Source organism: Adiantum capillus-veneris, chromosome 27 (genome assembly GCF_014529385.1).
Source record: "Adiantum capillus-veneris isolate H3 chromosome 27, ASM1452938v2, whole genome shotgun sequence".
Taxonomy (NCBI): domain Eukaryota; kingdom Viridiplantae; phylum Streptophyta; class Polypodiopsida; order Polypodiales; family Pteridaceae; genus Adiantum; species Adiantum capillus-veneris.
In genome coordinates this window covers 110,295,847-110,314,691 of record NC_140957.1, presented here as the reverse complement: position 1 = coordinate 110,314,691, position 18,845 = coordinate 110,295,847, and the positions used below count along the sequence as shown (strand labels likewise).

Sequence of the window (18,845 nt, the reverse complement as noted above, 5' to 3'; positions counted from 1 at the left end):
ATAAGCAATCATAATGAACCTTGATAAAAGTGCATTCTTAATAAGAGATGTATGTACTCATAAGGAGAACTTCCACGCTGTGCATAAATATGCTCTGCGAAGTCCTGTACATAAAAGCATGGCCTCTTGCATGTAAGGAGGTACCTGCTTCTTTCTCCAACCCTTCGATACGAGCGGCTGCAGCATTGCATCTACCCAACATTGCTTCCTCATCATTTGCAGCATTTTGAACAGATCGATAAGCAGAAATTAATTTGTCCTGTAGGCTACTTACTGCAACTTTCTGTAGCAAAATCTCATCACCAGAGAATAAATATACAAATGCCTCCATAAAAACAATAAACATGAGCAGTAAGGTATGACTAATGGATTTAAATAAACACTAATAAAAAGAATGTTACAATTAAATAATTCCCTTACCATTTTGGCATTGTTATTTGCCTTAAGATGCTGCTCTGATAAGTCAGTTGGAGGCTCAGCTCCAAGTAGTTCTTCCCTCAACGTTTTAGCTCTAATTCCAAAGACTTTTCTATCATCCCATATGTCTACCTGCCAACAGCACAGGTGTTAGCAAAAAAGTAAACAGCAAGCATGCCAGAAACATTATCACATGTACAATTCAAAACCTACTAGCCGCAGTACAACACTGTGTGCTTGGTCATCCCCTTTCTCGAGCACATCTTTCAGAGCTCCCGGGAGCACTTTCCAAAACTCTATAACAAACTCTCCACCTCGGCGTCTACTATTTTGAAGAATATCATTTGCAAGGTAGAGGAATGGTATACGCTGTTCCTTTGGTAGCACTCTGAGTTGTTTGTCCCAGGTTTCAACAACCAAATGCGCTTTCTTACGGTGGAAAATGCACCAATGAGACAGAGCTGTAACAAACCATTAGACATGTGTTGCTGCTTAAGATTTTTTAACTTCATACCAAACACAGTTTCCAGATACAAAAATGTCCTAGTGAGTTAAAAGTTCTTATACTTACTCTCAATGCTCTGCTGTGAGTTGTTAAGCTTTTTGAGCTTTTCTGCTAGAATCTGATCATTGAATGCACTGTTCATTGTGACTTTCACATACAAATTATCCAGATAGCAGAAACATGCTACAATACCCCTGCAAAACAGCTCAACATAAGGAAACTTCTGAACATAAAATACAAATCCATCACACGCTTATTCCTTCCTACTTCAAAAAGAAAATGGAAGCTGCAAAATCGCTCAGCTCTTTAACATTATAATGTTTCAAAGTGGCCAACGCCACTTACCCAACAGCCTCTGAAATGACCATCAAACTAAATAAATTTTAAAGCTGAGCCCCATCAGTTGCATGTCTTTATGACAAAGAGAGTAACAAGGGCTCATGCATGACAATTTGCATCACAAATATGCAACGCAGTGCTCAAAAACACTCCTGTTTAAACCTTGCTTTCACCATCTGAATTGTACACCTCTAAATAAATAGGAAGTTACACACGACGATTGGCATGACCACCTAGAACAGAACAACAGGTGCATTCAGCGCATCAGCCACCATGCAAAACTGGAACTGGTTTATATAAAATGATTCAAGCAGCCTCTTTCTTCTTTACACCTCATCAGAAAATTTTGGTCAACTTCCAGTTAGATCCAGGAAAACGTAGCACTACACAAAGCACCTGATCAAACAAATTGTTCCAAAAATCTTAGTCAAAGAATGCCAGCTGACATTGAAGGTACAAAAAATACACGAAGTAATCATCTAGTTGTGGAGACCATATGTCACCTGGTAGAGTGGTGATCCATCTTGGCTGAGATACATTGTATGTAAGAGAGAGAGGTAGCACTATCTCTAGAGGTGTAAATGCAGCTATATGCTCAAGGTAGCACAACCGTGCAGATGTATTAGACTATCTAGCTCCATCATGTGCTAAACAGGGGGTGAAATATGTGGTACATGGATGGCTCTCGGGTAAGAACAGCCCGAATAAATGCTGCTGGGTCTGCCAACAACTGGGCTGGTCTCTCCCAGACAAGCTTGCAGTCCCGAGACTAGATCTCTTGGATCTATCCGTGATGTAGTTTGGGGGAGCTCCTCGCCGTCTCCAAGCTCTAATCGTCTCAGCATGCTCTAGGGTGACCCCTCTCTGTGTGGTCGGTGGTGGTGGATCTCTGATCCTCTGGAAGAAGTCTGTTACAAGCGGGAATGCATAAAAATATTAAAAATACTCTGATAATTAGACTTTATCATTTAATTGAGAGAGAGAGAGAGAGAGAGGTGCAACGGATGTGAATGTTGAACTTTGCTCAAGATGAGTGCTCCAAACTGTGCTCAAGGGTTCCTTTTAATTACGGAAGGGAGAGCCTTCCATTCCTTTAGTGAGAGAGCGCAAATGATCACAAACAAAGTGCTAAACACTGTGAATGAAGGTGCTGAGACTGAGAGATAGAGAGAGAAGAATACGACACCGAAATGTTGTCAAACCCTCCTCCGAAGGCCCCACTCTCTATGGCGAGAGCGGTCTACTATTGATTGCACAAATCTCTACAATGCAATGGACTTGCCGACGATGAGGACGGCAACAAGACGGGCTGAAATCTGAAAACGCTAAGGGCTGAAATCTGCAAATCTTGTATCTGCTGAATTCTGACTCTATGTCAGTGACGACGCGCTGAAAACGCAAATGCTGAAATCTGCAAATAGCGGGCTGAATCTACAAACGCTGGCTGATTTGACCGTGCGGCAAGGATCTGCTGCGGGAAGGTGAGATCTACAAGGTTTGGGGGCTACAGTACCGAGGCTAACTGCTGAAAATGTCAAACGCCAGTGCAATGAGGCTGAATTGTCGCCGGAAACTGCAAACGCTATGGTTGGTCTCCTGTTCCCAAAACGCTAGGCTGAATATGTATCTGTCACAAACTGCTGACGTGTCAAAGCCTACAGAATGGAGCCAACTTACAGATGCCGACCAAGGGGCCTAAACCCTAAGAAGAACAAGTAACAAAAGAAGAAGAAGTCCTACCAACTTATGGGGACCCCGTCCGATGGGGCCCTAAGTGACATAAATGAATTAAAATAAAGCAGGACCAACCCACACACACGCAATTGATGACGTGGCAATAGTACGGACGTCCCAGAAATTACGCCTTGCAGTGCTGACATGGCATGCCGTACGGATTTCCACGTAAATTACGCTGGCAGCTTTTGGCATTGCTTTTTGGACTAGAAGCTTTTGAGTTTTTAAGGCTTTTTACTGTAAACTGCTTTTGGGGCCTAGGGCCTTTAAATATGTGCTAAGGGCTCATTCTCTGGCATGGTTCCAAGAGAAGGTGCAAAGTCTGGAGTACCGGCTTGTACTGTGTTGATGCAATATAAAGAAATACCGAAAGGGGCGCCAAGGTTTGGGGCCAATATTCTCTGGGGTGGAATTCCGCCACTCCGTGTCACGTGTCGTCTCTCTCTCTTTCAGTTCAATTGTTATTGAAGTGCTAAAAGTCTGTTCAGTCTATTCTTTTCTATTGGCACGTGGTGCCCGTCTTGTGATAGTGGTATCAGAGCATCAGTCGTGTACTTTATTGAAAGCATATCGGTCCTACAAAAGACAAACAAAGCTATTGGAATTTTATTTGAGGTATCTTCGGCCACTCGGCCCCGGACTTATTAGCCACTCCCACCCTTACTTCATCGTGCATCGCGCGCGCTCCAGTTTTCACTGCTCATGTCTTACAGGGCATAAGCCATTAAGATCACTTGCAAAAGAAGGATCCAAGATTTGTTTCGAGTCACTGTTTTTCTCAGAGGGGCAGTGCCATGCAGATGTTGATAGCTACCAAGCAGCATACTCCAAGTATTTGGCAAACTTTCAAGAAAACTTTTGCCCGAAGTTGTATGGTTTCTGACATCTTCCTTCAGAGTGCAACTTCTGGCAGAGTGGGGCATCCTGAAATGCTTACCATGGAAACCCTAGCAGATTATATCTTGAAATTTCTCGACATCTCTCAGTATAACCTTGGAGGTTCGGTGCGATTGCTATGTCTTGGAACTACCATCGCCGCCAGAGGAACACTGTGTATCCAAGAGCTGATGGACCATGCTGTGGTTGTCTACGACCTTATGGAAGGAACCTAACCCTAATTTTTTATGCAGGTTTCAGGATGGAAATTCAGTCGACTTTTCGAGCTCGACTGACGTTGAGATTACTTTTTAAGTTTGAGTTTTGTTTGGAATCTGTTTGAAATGGATGGTATCTGTTTTGAACCAGTCTTGGTGCCGATTTGAAATGTTTGACTTTGGTTTAAATACTGGTTTCATTAACCGGTGATTTTACTCCCGGGTGGAGAAGTGAGAAATGATGTTTAAGAATGCTTGTTCATACTCATGGCCCGGATCCTTGTGGTTATTTGCGGGGGGAGTATTGAATGATTGAAAAGTGCGGAATATTCCTAATTGGATGAGATTGCCTGGGTGTGCAATTTTAGTGCATTAAGACACCCATGGAAGATCAGTGCGGTTAGGGTATGAGGCTAATTTTACTACGTCGGAATATCAAGAGTTCCAATATATACGAAAGGAGAAGCTAACTCCTTGATCAAAAGAGCCGAAGAGAGAAGCTAACTCCTTAACAAAAAGAGCAAATTGATTGTCCCTCGGAATGACCCTCGGAAATTTTTTATCTAACTTTGTTTTGCAAATATGCTGTAATCGCGGAGAGTAAACGATTACTCTCTTTCAAGAAGGGGCGATGTCACAAACTGCTGACTTGTCAAAGCCTAAAGAATGGAGCCAACTTACAGATGCCTGCCGAGGGGCCTAAACCCTAAGAAGAACAAGTAGCAGAAGAAGAAGAAGTCCTACCAACTTATAGGGACCCCGTCCGATGGGGCCCTAAGTGACATAACGGAATTAAAATAAAGCAGGACCAACCCACACACACACGCAGTTGATGACGTGACAATAGTACGGACGTCACGACAAGTACGCTGACAGTGCTTACGTGGCAGGCCGTACGGATTTCCGCGTTTCGTGCTGGCTGATGACATGGCAGCCTGTACGGATTTTCGTAAATTACGCTGGCAGCTTTAGGCATTGCCTTTTGGACTAGAAGCTTTTGAGTTTTGAAGGCTTTTTATTGTAAACTACTTTTGGGACCTAGGGCCTTTAAATATGTGCTAAGGGCTCATTCTCTGGCATGCTTCTTGGAGAAGGTGCAAAGTCTGGAGTACCGACTTGCACTGTGTTGATGCAATATAAAGAAATACCGAAAGGGGCACCAAGGTTTGGGGCCAATATTCTCTGGGGTGGAATTCCGCCACTCCGTGTCGCGTGTCGTCTCTCTCTCTCTTTCAGTTCAGTTGTTATTGAAGTGCTAAAAGTCTGTTCAGTCTATTCTTTTCTATTGGAAAGTGGTGTTCGTCTTGTGACAGAATCTGCTGCAAAAACGCTAGGGGATCTGCAATGGTCAGGCTGATCTGCAACTTGCAAAACGCTGGGACTGATCTGCAAATGGTGAAAACACCAGGCTATTCTTGATGGTTGAAAACGCTAGGTGTTCCGCCCAAGGAAACGGGGGGGGGGGGGGGGGGGGGGGGGGGGGGCTCTTGCTGAGAAGGTGCACTGTCAAACTTGTGGTCTTTGCTGCCTCTTCCGCCAGAAAACACTAGCGCTAGCTTTTCTTATATACTTGCTTGGTCAAATTGCCCTACCCAGTTTCCCAACAAAGTCACTTATTGATAATAAGTGAAAAATGGCTAAAATAGGGAAAACGGATTTGTGCACTGTAAAAATGCTCATGATAGCTACTGACTGTAATTTGATGATCATGTTCTGTGCAACCAGAGAATATGCATCTACTCTAAGTGTCTGGACATGCACGGTCTGGGAACAGACTCTCAAAAGTTCCAAAACACTACCTAAGCTAGGCTGATTGAATCGTTGTCATGAAGTAGCTTATCCACATGCACATAGGGTTAGATGTGCACGTGACATCCCCTCCTTTTTTAAGTGAGGTATTGGAACCGATCTGCATGGCTTCCTTGTAGACTGCCAACATTTCGAGTGATCATTGAAAAACTCTTCATCAACCCACACTACTTCGTGGGTTCCTCGATCCTTGAACTTCAAAAAATATTGTCTCACTTCTTCTTTGAACCATGGCGAAACCGATGCAACAACACATGCTACGGCTCCATGACTTCAGCTTCATCAATGATCTCTGGTTCTTCTTCTTCTGAAATGTCCTTTGGAGGTGTTGCCTCAAACACTTTCAACCAAGAAACATGGAAAACGTTGTGCATTGACCATGAGTTAGGCAATTGCAATTTCATTGAAACCTCATTTATCTTTTTAATGACAGGAAATGGACCATACATTCTGAAAGACAACTTTGGACACTTCTTTCCAACTTGCTCAAGAAGTTGCGTTATGATTCTTAAATACACCCAATCCCCTTCCTTGATCAAAACATCCTGACCATGCTTGTTGGCCTGTCGTGAGTAAGACTCCTGAGCCTTGCTTAGCGGAAGCTTTACACTCTCAAAAATCTCATCCAACGATTGACTTTCAACATTGGCATCAGGCATTTGACTGATCGAGTGAGTCAAAAGCGACTGCAGCCGACGACCAAAAGCTGCCTCATACGCATATATCGACCAATGGCAGAGGAAAAAGAGTCATTCAAAATACATGAACCAATGGGAGATAGAGCTCCCAATGAGACAGTTAATCATGCACATATGACTTTAAAACATCAAAAGCCAACTGATTGTAAATCTCTGTCTGACTATCTGACTGTGGATGGAAAGGCGATGAAAAATTTAGCTTAGTGCCAAAATTTTCACAGAGTGCGCGCCAAAAATTGGACATGAACTTAACATCCCTATCTGAAACAATCGAATTCGGCAAACCACACAGAGTACCAATGCTTGATGAACAACCGTGCTACATCTTGTGCGGTGACTGTGGTCTTACAAGGAATCAACATGCAAAACTTGTTGAAACGATCAACAATTGTCAAACATTGGAGTGTTCCTTGATCAAAAGAGCTGAAAGGAGAAGCTAACTCCTTAACAAAAAGAGCAAACTGATTGTTCCTGGGAATGTCCCTCGGAATGACCGTCGGAAATTTTAGATCTAACTTGAGTTGTTTTGCAGATATGCTGTAATCGCGGGCGATTACTCTCTTTCAAGAAGGGGGGATGTCAGAAACTGCTGACGTGTGAAAGCCTAAAGAATGGAGAAAACTTACGGATGCCGGCCGAGGGGCTTGAAACCCTAAGAAGAACAAGTCGCAGAAGAAGAAGAAGTCCTACCAACTTATGGGGACCCCGTCCGATGGGGCCCTAAGTTGACATAAAGGAATTAAAATAGAGCAGGACCAACCCACACACACATGCAATTGATGACGTGGCAATAGTACAGACCTCCCGAAAATTATGCTGACAGTGCTAACGTGGCAGGCCGTACGGATTTCCGCGTTTTGCGCTGGCTGATGACGTGGCAGCTTCTACGGATTTTCATAAATTACGCTCGCAACTTTTGGCATTGCTTTTTGAACTAGAAGCTTTTGAGTTTTGAAGGATTTTTACTGTAAACTGCTTTTGGGGCCTAGGGCCTTTAAATATGTGCTAAGGGCTCATTCTCTGGCATGCTTCCTGGAGAAGGTGCAGAGTTTGGCGTACCGGCTTGTACTATGTTGATGCAATATAAAGAAATACCGAAAGGGGCGCCAAGGTTTGGGCCCAATATTCTCTCGGGCAGAATTCCGCCACTCCGTGTCGCGTGTCGTCTCTCTCTCTCTCTCTCTCTTTCAGTTCAGTTCTTATTGTTCAAAAGAGGGAATAAACGCTGTGGTTCCCTACAAGCTGCCCCGCACAAACTCGACTGAATTTCCACTGTTCCAGCCCGATTTCGGTAGCATAACTGTACTAGAACCCTTCACAGTCAGTATTCCCACGCATTGGCCGACTTTCCCGACGCATACGGGCACTTTACAAAACCTGGCGAGAATCTGCAGCACGCTGAATTCTCTGTTTTCAGCCCTGAAAATGCGCCAGATCACCTGTACAGCGGTCCCCTTGCGTCCCCGAACCTCCTGGGGGTATTAGGGTCCGTTTAGGGCCAAAACCCTAAACCTCCAAAAATACACAGCAGGCTGTAATTCACTGTTTCGGGCTCCGTTTCGCGTGCCGGTCGCATCCGTAGCAAGTCCTCGAGCTCCCGCACCTGTAGGGCTACTTGCCCTTTGAATCGGGCGAGATTTCTGGCGTGAAACCTCTACGAATTCACCTGTACCTGCGGGGGATTAGCCGCTAGCTAATCGAGTACCTGTGCAAGAGGCTCTTGCCTCGGCAATCGCGCATGAACCCACACAACTGTACATTGGTCAAATGAAGAGCCCACTAGAGGGGCATAACATACTGCCAAAGGGGAGAGAGAGGGCAGTGCGTAGCGTGCAGGGCATCACTCCTGGCACCGCACTGTGCATAAGAGGGAAAGTAAGCACTCCATAGCTCTTAACCTGTGACAAAATCTGAAAAATGAGCCTATATGCAACATCACTGATTATGTTGCACACTTGAAAAGGCCCATAGTAACGCATGCTGAGCTTTGGAAACAGTCTTTCCTTGCCCTTCATCTTCTTTAACCTTGCCTTTTCAAAGCGTAAAAGCACCCAATCACCAAGCGAATATACCACTTCACGACGGTGACGATCAGTTGCTTTCTTTTGCTTTCCCTGAGTCCTTTCTAAGGCCACTTTGACCTTCTTGTACATTTCATCCATGTCCTGAACATACTTATCTGCTTCAAATATCTTGTCCTTTGTATGCAGAATGGGAGGAACTTTCTTGCCACCTTCAACTATCTCAAAGGGTGCCTTGCCAGTTGATGAATGCACTGTATTATTGTATGCATACTCCACCAATGGCAAATACTGCTCCCACTTTCCTTTATGCTCTGACACATAACACTTCAGCAGATCTAGGACAGTAGAATTTGCCTCTTCTGACTGCCCATCTGTTTGAGGATGAAATGACGAAGAGAATTTGAGCGTGGTGCCCATATTCTCAAACAAGCCTCTCCAGAACAAACTTGTCATGCGTGGATCACGGTCGCTAACAATCGACTGTGGCATGCCATGATACTTGAAAATATTGCTCATAAACAAGCGTGCCATCTGATCTGGCTTTATCTTCTTCCTGACAGGAATAAAATGAGCCTGTTTGCTGAATCTGCAAATAATGGTCCAAATACCATCGTTTCCTGTGTGCGTTCTCGGAAGATTCGGATAAACCTTCTGTAATAGGAGCATAGTCCCAAAAAGCTTCGGACATCATGCACCGTCTTCAAATTTGGCCATGACTTGATCACTTCAACTTTTGCAGGATCCATTCTGACACCATCCTTTGAGACAATGTGTCCCAGAAAGTGAATCTCTTCCAGAAAAAACTCACTTTTCTTTGCATTGATGAGCAACCTATGACTGCGTAGCTCTTTGAACACAATGGCCAAGTGATGCCTATGCTCCTCTTCATTCTTTGAGTAGACTATCATGTCATCAAAGAATGTACCAACAAACTGCTGGTGTGGACGGAAAATTCTGTCCATCATCCTATTGAACGTACCAGGAGCATTTGTGAGACCAAAGGGCATCACTAAAAATTCGTAAAGGCCAAATGTCGTTCTAAAAGCAGTCTTGTGCACATCCTCTGATCTAATGCGGATCTGATGGTACCCACTCTTTAGATCTATCCTGCTAAACATAGCTGCTCCTTCTAATTTGTCCATAATATCATCAATTCTAGGTATAGGGAACCTATTCTTGATGGTATTCTTGTTCAGTGCACGGTAGTCGATGCACATACGCCATGAGCCATCCTTTTTCTGCACCAACAACACTGGAGAACAGAATGGAGATGAACTGGGCTGAATCAGCCCCTTTTCTAACAGCTCCTGTACTTGGCCCATTATCTCTTTCTGCTGAGCCGCACTAACCCTGTACGGAGGCTTATTTGGTGGGCTACTGCCTGGCACCAAATCTATCGCATGGTCCTCGGGTCTCTCTGGCGGTAATTGAGATGGTAATGAATCGGAAAAACAGTCACTATACTGTTGTAAAAACATTGACCTTTCTTTATCTAGCACAGATAAATTTGATTCATCACAATCTGACACTTCACGTGCAAAAACCAAGTACGCAGAAAGATGCTTTTTCATTACAGAAGTAATAGCAGAAGCTGATACAGTAGGAATAGACTCTCCTTTAAGCTTTACATCCAGAATGTGAGTCTTTCCCCTACTCTGTACAGTGATCTTTTTGTTGTAGGCATTGAGGATTCCCTGTACACGAAACAACCAAGGAATACCTAACAACACATCACATCCGTCCAGTGGCATGATGTAAAATTCTTCAGCATCTACATAGGACTGGATATGTAGACGCAACTTTCCAATGATGGGTGTCACAGCCTCTGTATGGCCAGGACATGCCAAACCTGCCTCTGCTGTATACCCCATCTCTTCAAGTCTGATTCCCAACTTTGAAGCCAATTCTGGGGAAATGAAGTTGGCTTTGGCACCTGGATCAAAGAAGATAAGCACTGTTTGATCCCTGACCTTTCCCCATGCTCGGCAAAGCTCACTTGCATCTGAATTTGGCTTGTCGCCCACCATATCTGGCACTAGACCAGCCATGGGCTTCTTTCCTTTCTTGTCTTCCTTGTCATCAGAATCAGCTGGCCTTTTCTTTGTAGGACAATTGTAAGCAATGTGGCCAGGCTGCTCACATATAAAGCATTTGTTCTCTGTCCTCAGGACCTTCTTTTGCTCTTCTGACTTGCGAGGAAAACGTCTTTTCCATTTCTTTGCTGGTCCTTTTTCTGATTCAGCCGTAGCTTTGTCTTTCCCTGCGTTGGCTGACTCCTGAGTCCCTTTAGGAGCCTCATTGGGAATGTGCTTCTTGGCTGAATTTTTCTTGCCTGATCCTGCCTTGACGCCAGTGTTTAATTCACAATCTTCTCCCTTGAGCAAACCATTCCCAGTGTTTGCTACCTCGATGAGCTGCGTCAAAGTAGTGACTTTTGTCTTCGTGCAATATTTTCTCAATCCTTTGGGTAGGCCACAACAATATTTTTCAATCTGTTCTGTCAATGGCACAAACTTATAGGAAGTTACTGGAAGTAGAGCTTTCCAAAACTTCCGATTGTAATCATCCAGATTTCTGCAAGTGGCAGCATTTAGCTGGTGCCATTCTGTCATGACATCTACTTCGAAATCATCAGATAACCATGTTGCTGCAAAAATCTGCTTGAAGTAAATCCATGTGGACGGAGCTTGCCCTTGAAGCAATAAAGTTGTCCACCATTGTCCCGCATTCCCTGTCAAGAAAGTGGCTGCCTTGCGGACCTTTGAAGCCTCTGTAAAGTTTCCCCTTGCATAGGCCTTGTCAAACTGCTGGAGGAATGAGAGAGCCTTCTTCCTGTCATCAAACCCTGTAAAGGTCGTGAATGACACACCTTTGCCACCTTCTTTGTACGGAGTTGGCCTCTCCAGCGGCGTTAAATTGTCATATGGAAGTGACTGAAACATGGGAACACTATTAGGGTTCATCTGTGTTCCTTGGCCGCTATTGACTTGACCTGGAAATGCCATATTTGGCTGCTGATTTGTAATTCCAGCCATACCAAAATATGCTTTTGGCATCCCAAATTGGCCCTGAGTGCTCTGAAACCCTGGTTGCATACCCATGACACTGTACATGGGGTTAGGCATCATCGTTTGAGCACCCCCAAACACTGTTCCTGGCGTGTAAAACTGATTTCCAGGTGCATGACCAGCCATGCTCTGGAATACCGATCCACCTCCAAAATAGCCAGGGTGTACTGAAGGTGGTGGGAAGACCTGTTGCATAGCCTGTAGGTTGCTTCCCTGCCCATTAGAACCAGCTATAGGCTGCTGAAAGGTGGCGGGCTGAACTGGTACAGCCTGAAAGACTGGCATATCAGCCACCTGTTCTTGCACCTTAGGCATAGATTGTGGAGACTGCATGTTCTCCGTCAAGTGTACAGCTGTTTCCATTGACTGTGCGGTATGAATCACCTGTGCTCGAGCCTTAACAGGCTTTTGAATATGATCTAGTGACCCAACTTGCTGAGACGGAACAGGAGGTTGCAGAAAGGCTAAAAACCTCGGGTTCTGCATTACTTGTGTGAACATAGCCACAGCAGTAGCCAACTGGGTCCTGAATATATCATCATCAATCTGTGGTGGTCTTGAGGACTCACCCACTTCATGTGTCTGTTGACCTTGTGAAGAGGAAACTTCTTCAGTCACATCATCTGGTCTGTCAGCCATAATTGCAATTCCCTGTGTCTGGTCTATGATCCCCTGTGTCTCCAAGCCCAAAACTGACCAAGGCTCACTTCTATGGGAAAAAGTGATTTAATCCCGTCGATGGAACCATGAAACCGGCCTGTATAATCCAAAAAGGGCGGTAGACTTTACTTTAAACCTTGATTTAGCTTTCACCCATTATTAGTCGTCTATTTTACCTGTACTTTCAAGACACAACAAAGGGGAGAGGGATACAGGCTGCTAGATTGCACCTGTATAAGTAGACCGACACCAGATTGGCCCCTAACTTAGGCGCCCCTTTCGGTATTTCTTTATTGTTCAAAAGAGGGAATAAACGCTGTGGTTCCCTACAAGCTGCCCCGCACAAACTCGACTGAATTTCCACTGTTCCAGCCCGATTTCGGCAGCATAACTGTACTAGAACCCTTCACAGTCAGTATTCCCACACATTGGCCGACTTTCCCGACGCATACGGGCACTTTGCAAAACCTGGCGAGAATCTGCAGCACGCTGAATTCTCTGTTTTCAGTCCTGAAAATGCGCCAGATCACCTGTACAGCGGTCCCCTTGCGTCCCCGAACCTCCTGGGGGTATTAGGGTCCGTTTAGGGCCAAAACCCTAAACCTCCAAAAATACACAGCAGGCTGTAATTCACTGTTTCGGGCTCCGTTTCGCGTGCCAGTCGCATCCGTAGCAAGTCCTCGAGCTCCCGCACCTGTAGGGCTACTTGCCCTTTGAATCGGACGAGATTTCTGGCGTGAAACCTCTCCGAATTCACCTGTACCTACGGGGGATTAGCCGCTAGCAAATCGAGTACCTGTGCAGGAGGCTCTTGCCTCGGCAATCGCGCATGAACCCACACAACTGTACATTGGTCAAATGAAGAGCCCACTAGAGGGGCATAACATACTGCCAAAGGGGAGAGAGAGGGCAGTGCGTAGCGTGCAGGGCATCACTCCTGGCACCGCACTGTGCATAAGAGGGAAAGCAAGCACTCCATAGCTCTTAACCTGTGACAAAATCTGAAAAATGAGCCCTCCCAGCTTAATATTCAGCGCCACTTCTTGTTGCATGAGGCAAGTGCCACTTGGCACATTTACAAGCATTTTCCCGTTTCGGGGTTGCCATCTAAAAATCTCCCAACCGGTTGCCCAGTTGACTTCACGGCAGAGTAAGAAAATGTTCCCCTTGTCATTCCGGAGGTAATGACGCCGAACACATTTTCAGGTCCCAAAATAGCACTTCCCTAAATTTTAGGAGATGCTGCCATTGTATCTTTCTAGGTCATCCGACCCTCTTTGTACACTGCGGCCACATCCAGAACTGAAATGTAGCCTCTGTAGCAAAGGATTCCACTTTGGCTAGTCAATGACCCCACTTGGCTAACCATAGTCCTTGTCCAACCTTAGTGCTCTCTTGCCCTCAGGCCTGGACTCCCTCTGGACAGTTCCACACTAGCTATGCAATGCAGGGCAGTTAGATTTCCCGAGGGGTGTTTCCAAAAAGTGTGAGTAAATAGATAATAAGAAAGAAATCAACAAAAAGGATAGATAGTAGTCACACGCTGGTGACACAGTCAGTCCAGTCAGTTTAGATTAGCAGTGATCTGGCACTTTTGTGAGTCTATTCGTAGACCGTGCATGCCCAACCACTTAGCATAGATGCGTATCCTCCGGTTGCACACAGCATGATCATCGGAATTCCCATTAGAATCCATTAGCATGAGTTAGGGGAATTTTCCAGTGCATTTAGCCTATTTTCCTTTATGGGGATTTTCACTTATTATTTTTAAGTGACTTTCCAACAAAAGTAGGTAGGGCAATTTTGCTAAGTTAATATATAAGCAAACCAAAGTTCACACTTTCTGGCAGAAGAGGCAACAGGAGCACCTTGCTCAACAGGCAACTTCTCAGCAAGACCAACCCCCACGACTACTTTGGTGTTTTCTCCACAGAAGACCTAGCGTTTTTGCATCAGATCAGCCTTGGCAATTTGTGCACAGCGGATCAACCCCGGCGTCATCACGACACAGCAGATCAGCCTAGCGTTTTTGCATTTGCAGAACCCCGGCGACAGAAGGACCAATTTCAGCCCCTGGCGTTTTTGGATTTCAGCAGCAAATTAAGACCGGCATTATTCACCTAAAGTGTAGCAGATTCAGCCCGTAAAGACCATCAGTTTTCAGCCCTAAGAAACCTCAATTTTCAGCCAAGAAAACGCAGCCAAAACAGTCATTTTCAGCCACCAAACAGTCCCCGAATTCAGCCAATAGAAGATCCCAGATTTCAGCCATCAAATCGTCGTCGTCATCGGCATAGTCCCATTGCATCAGTCCATTGCATTCGCATTGTACACCTTTTGTGCAATCAAGTTAGACCACTCTCGCCGACGAGAGTGGGGCCTTCGGAGGAGGGTTTTACAACCTCTCGGTGTCGTATCTCTTCTCTCTCCTTCTCTCAGTCTCATTCATTTGCACGCACAACATCCACCCACTTTGTTCGTGACCACAACACTCTACAAGACGAAAAGCTCTCTCTTTCCCTAAGAACTAAAAGGAACCTTGAGCAATGAAGATCACTAATCTTGAGAAAATACAACATTCATTCCGCTGCACCTAACATTGGTATCAAAGCTTTGGAAGTGTTCTGCATTACTCAAGGAAAGAACCAAAAGAACCACAAGAATTTTTTTTGCTTGTTGCGATCGCACGAACCCAAGTTTACTTGGGCGTGGCGATTCCTAATCGTGTTTTGTTGAAGAGTGACAGGAATCCCAAGAAAGAAGGGCTTGTGCAACCTCCCCTTGTGTCTCTTTTCACTCATTGAGAGCGGAGCGTGCACTTAGCGGCCGGCCAATCGACGTGAGGTGGGAAAAAGCAACCTTGGTGTGAGCGCAAGGCCGCCAAGGGGTGCGCCCGCAGAAAAGGGTACAACTCTGGTGAAGAAAAGATCGTTCTCCAACGCGATTTGCAAGCGAAAGAAAACCTCAAGAACCCCAAGAATCCAAGACCCTCAAGACTCAAGAACCTCAAGAACCTCAAGAACCCAAGATTCTCACGAGTCAAGGACCTCAAGACCCCCAAGAACCCAAGTTCCTCGTGAACTTAAGAACCCAAGACCCGCAAGAACCCAAGTTCCTCGTTGAATTAAGAACCCACAAGAACCCACGATTGCAGAATGATCATCACTCGAAGCGGATTGGATACTTCGCTTGGAAGTGATGAGTATGAGAGAGGCGAAGAAGAATTTTCCCCACCAGGAGGTTTTTCCGACCCTTCCCCATCTACGACAAAGATTGCACTAACTCCTATGGAGGAGTTGCACCAAGAAAGAGAAGCAGAAAGAAAAGCCTACGAAGAAGATATGGCAGCCATCGAGCGTAAGTACCAAGAAAGAAGGGCAGCCATAGAAACAAAATTTTTCGCGAGAACAAAGCACAAATGCAAGAGTTATTGCGACTCTTTTCTCAAGCTCAGGCACAGATGCAACAGAATCGGGAAAAAGAGACTCTCTCAGTCTCTTCTTCTCAAAAGCATGATACACAGGATTTGCATGATTGTGTGAAGCATGATGATGATTTGATTGACAATGATTTGCATGATGAATTGATTGACAATGATCAGCATGATGATTTGGATGTCAATGATTTGCATGATGATTTGGATGAAAAAGACAAGCATGATGAATTGCATAAAGATGATGTGATTGTTCATAAGGATGATGTCTTAGTGGATGCTTTTTCTAGCGAAGCTAACCTCGTTGTAGATTCAATCAATCACGAAGATCTGATCTTTGCTTTCGAGTCGAGATCAAAAGAAACCTCGCAGGACGATTCGATCATTCAGGATGAACCGATCTCGGCTCTCGAGCCTTGGTCCAAAGAACACTCACAGGAAGTATTATGTGTTCGCATGATTGATACGCACGCATTGTTCGAGTGTTTCATTCGTGAAGGTTTCTTGTATTTTAGTCAACATCGTTATGTGATCCCTTTTACTAGGCATGACATATTGTATGTTGAGCACGTTTCTCTTATGGATGAGCACGAATGTATACGGATTGTGCATGAAAAGCTGAAAAGTTTGTATGCAAGGAAGTCACATTCCATGTCGCTTCCTTGGTATGACACAGTTTCCGAGAGAGCACATGATAGTATGAGCACCAAGCATGGGCATTTCCATTGGGATTTGCCACAGTTGATTGATTTTGATCAAACAGAAAAGATTCGATTGCATTGTTTGCATGTGTTGGATGGACGGTTTGTCATTCCGTCTCTATGTTCGTCTACATTGCATACACAGTCTTTAGAGAAGACAAGGATTTTTTCCTTCACTTTACATGGAATGGGTATGTTCATGGTTTTGTTTTGGAGATGGTTTCAGGAATTTTCAGCCATGGAGATTCTTGAAGACGAAAGAAGCAGGACTCTAGACGAAGTTGAAGCAAGAAAGGAGGTTCAGAAGACTTTGTGTCGCTTTCGGCGCGGCCCAAAGAAGCAAGCATTGCGGACCTTTATGAAGTTCAAGTACCACTCGACCCACACAGCAGAGTGGGCCGGTGAAGAGTCCCTTCCAGGATTCCGGATGTTGTTGGCGATCTCCCTCGACGCCATACAGTTCGGTACCAGTACCTCACTTTGAAAAGGAGGGGATGTCACGTGACACATCCCAACCCTATGTATCCGTGGACAAGCTACACCACAGCAGGGTTCAGTCAGTCCAGCCAGTTTAGATTAGCACTGATCTCGCACTTTTGTGAGTCTATTTGTAGACCGTGCATGCCCAACCACTTAGCATAGATGCGTATCCTCCGGTTGCACACAGCATGATCATCGGAATTCCCATCAGAATCCATTAGCATCAGTTAGGGGAATTTTCCAGTGCATTTAGCTTATTTTCCTATTTATTGGGATTTTCACTTATTATTTTTAAGTGACTTTCCAACAAAAGTAGGTAGGGCAAATTTGCTAAGTTAATATATAAGCAAACCAAAGTTCACACTTTCTGGCAGAAGAGGCAGCAGGAGCACCTTGCTTAACAGGCAACTTCTCAGCAAGACCAACCCCCGCGACTACTCTGGTGTTTTCTCCAAGAAGGCCTAGCGTTTTTGCATCAGATCAGCCTTGGCGATTTGTGCACAGCAGATCAGCCCCGGCGTCATCACGACACAGCAGATCAGCCTAGCGTTTTTGCATTTGCAGAACCCCGGCGACAGAAGGACGAATTTCAGCCCCTGGCGTTTTTGGATTTCAGCAGCAAATTAAGACCGGCATTATTCACATAAAGTGTAGCAGATTCAGCCCGTAAAGACCATCAATTTTCAGCCCTAAGAAACCTCAATTTTCAGCCAAGAAAACGCAGCCAAAACAGTCATTTTCAGCCACCAAACAGTCCCCGAATTCAGCCAATAGAAGATCCCAGATTTCAGCCATCAAATCGTCGTCGTCATCTCCGTCGTCGTCATCGGCATAGTCCCATTGCATCAGTCCATTGCATTCGCATTGTACACCTTTTGTGCAATCAAGTTAGACCACTCTCGCCGACGAGAGTGGGGCCTTCGGAGGAGGGTTTTACAACCTCTCGGTGTCGTATCTCTTCTCTCTCCTTCTCTCAGTCTCATTCATTTGCACGCACAACATCCACCCACTTTGTTCGTGACCACAACACTCTACAAGACGGAAAGCTCTCTCTTTCCCTAAGAACTAAAAGGAACCTTGAGCAATAAAGATCACTAATCTTGAGAAAATACAACATTCATTCCGTTGCACCTAACATTTGAATAGCGTCCTCCCGCGAAAGCGATGTCAAACTGCTGTATAAAAGACAAAGCCTTCGAAGCATCTGAGTATCCTGAAAAAGTATCAAACTTGATGATGGAGTGGCCACCTTCCTTAAACTCTCGGACTTTCTTGCTTTTATCTTAAAGAAAGTCATACTGGTTGGCTTTGTAAAAATTCTTCTTGTTCGCATAAAAGTTTCCATTGTCAGAGTCTGAACTGTCCGTAGACGAGTCCTCTGTAGAAGTGTCACTCACTGATCGAGACTTAGACTTCCTTGCCTTTTTCTTGCCCTTTCCGAAGCGTTGTTTCTTACTTCGCTTTTTGCTTTTCTTGTCTTCTTCGCTCGAGTCTGAATAGCTAGAAGAACTGTCAGAAGAAGAAGAAGAAGAAGAACTGGGTAGGTCTTCAAACTTGACGCGCTTCTTCAATTTCTTTGCCTTGTCAAATGTCGATCGACGACCCAAATATCCCGGGAAGTCAGTGTCTTTCTTCTGCTTTTTGCCGTGCTTTTTGCCTTTCTTTTGCACGTTGAAAAGCTGAGCAATCCGTGCATCAACCACGTTCTCCAGTTCCTTCTCCGTATATTTCTTGGAGGCAGAAGGTTTCTTGAGAGCGGGTTTCGGGAGTGGTGTTGTGGTTCTTTGCCACTCCATCTGTACCTCTTCCAAAGAGGTCTGGTTCATATATTTTGCCATCTTTGGGTCCTTGGCAAAATTGAGCATCATCTTTGTTGCATCGCC

General features: G+C 44.9%; 1 protein-coding gene across 4 annotated transcripts in view; it reads right to left on the bottom strand.

Annotated features, from left to right (window-relative positions):
• Positions 1-18,845, bottom strand: part of LOC147422561 (uncharacterized) — an 86,343-nt gene that overhangs the window by 1,922 nt on the left and 65,576 nt on the right. For all 4 annotated transcript variants that reach the window (XM_086503154.1, XM_086503152.1, XM_086503153.1 and 1 more), the window contains 4 exons: positions 989-1,116; positions 631-878; positions 421-549; positions 145-283 (listed from right to left, as the gene is read on the bottom strand). In XM_086503154.1, coding sequence (XP_086359280.1) covers positions 145-283; positions 421-549; positions 631-878; positions 989-1,116 — 644 coding nt within the window. The remainder of the gene's footprint in view (positions 1-144; positions 284-420; positions 550-630; positions 879-988; positions 1,117-18,845) is intronic.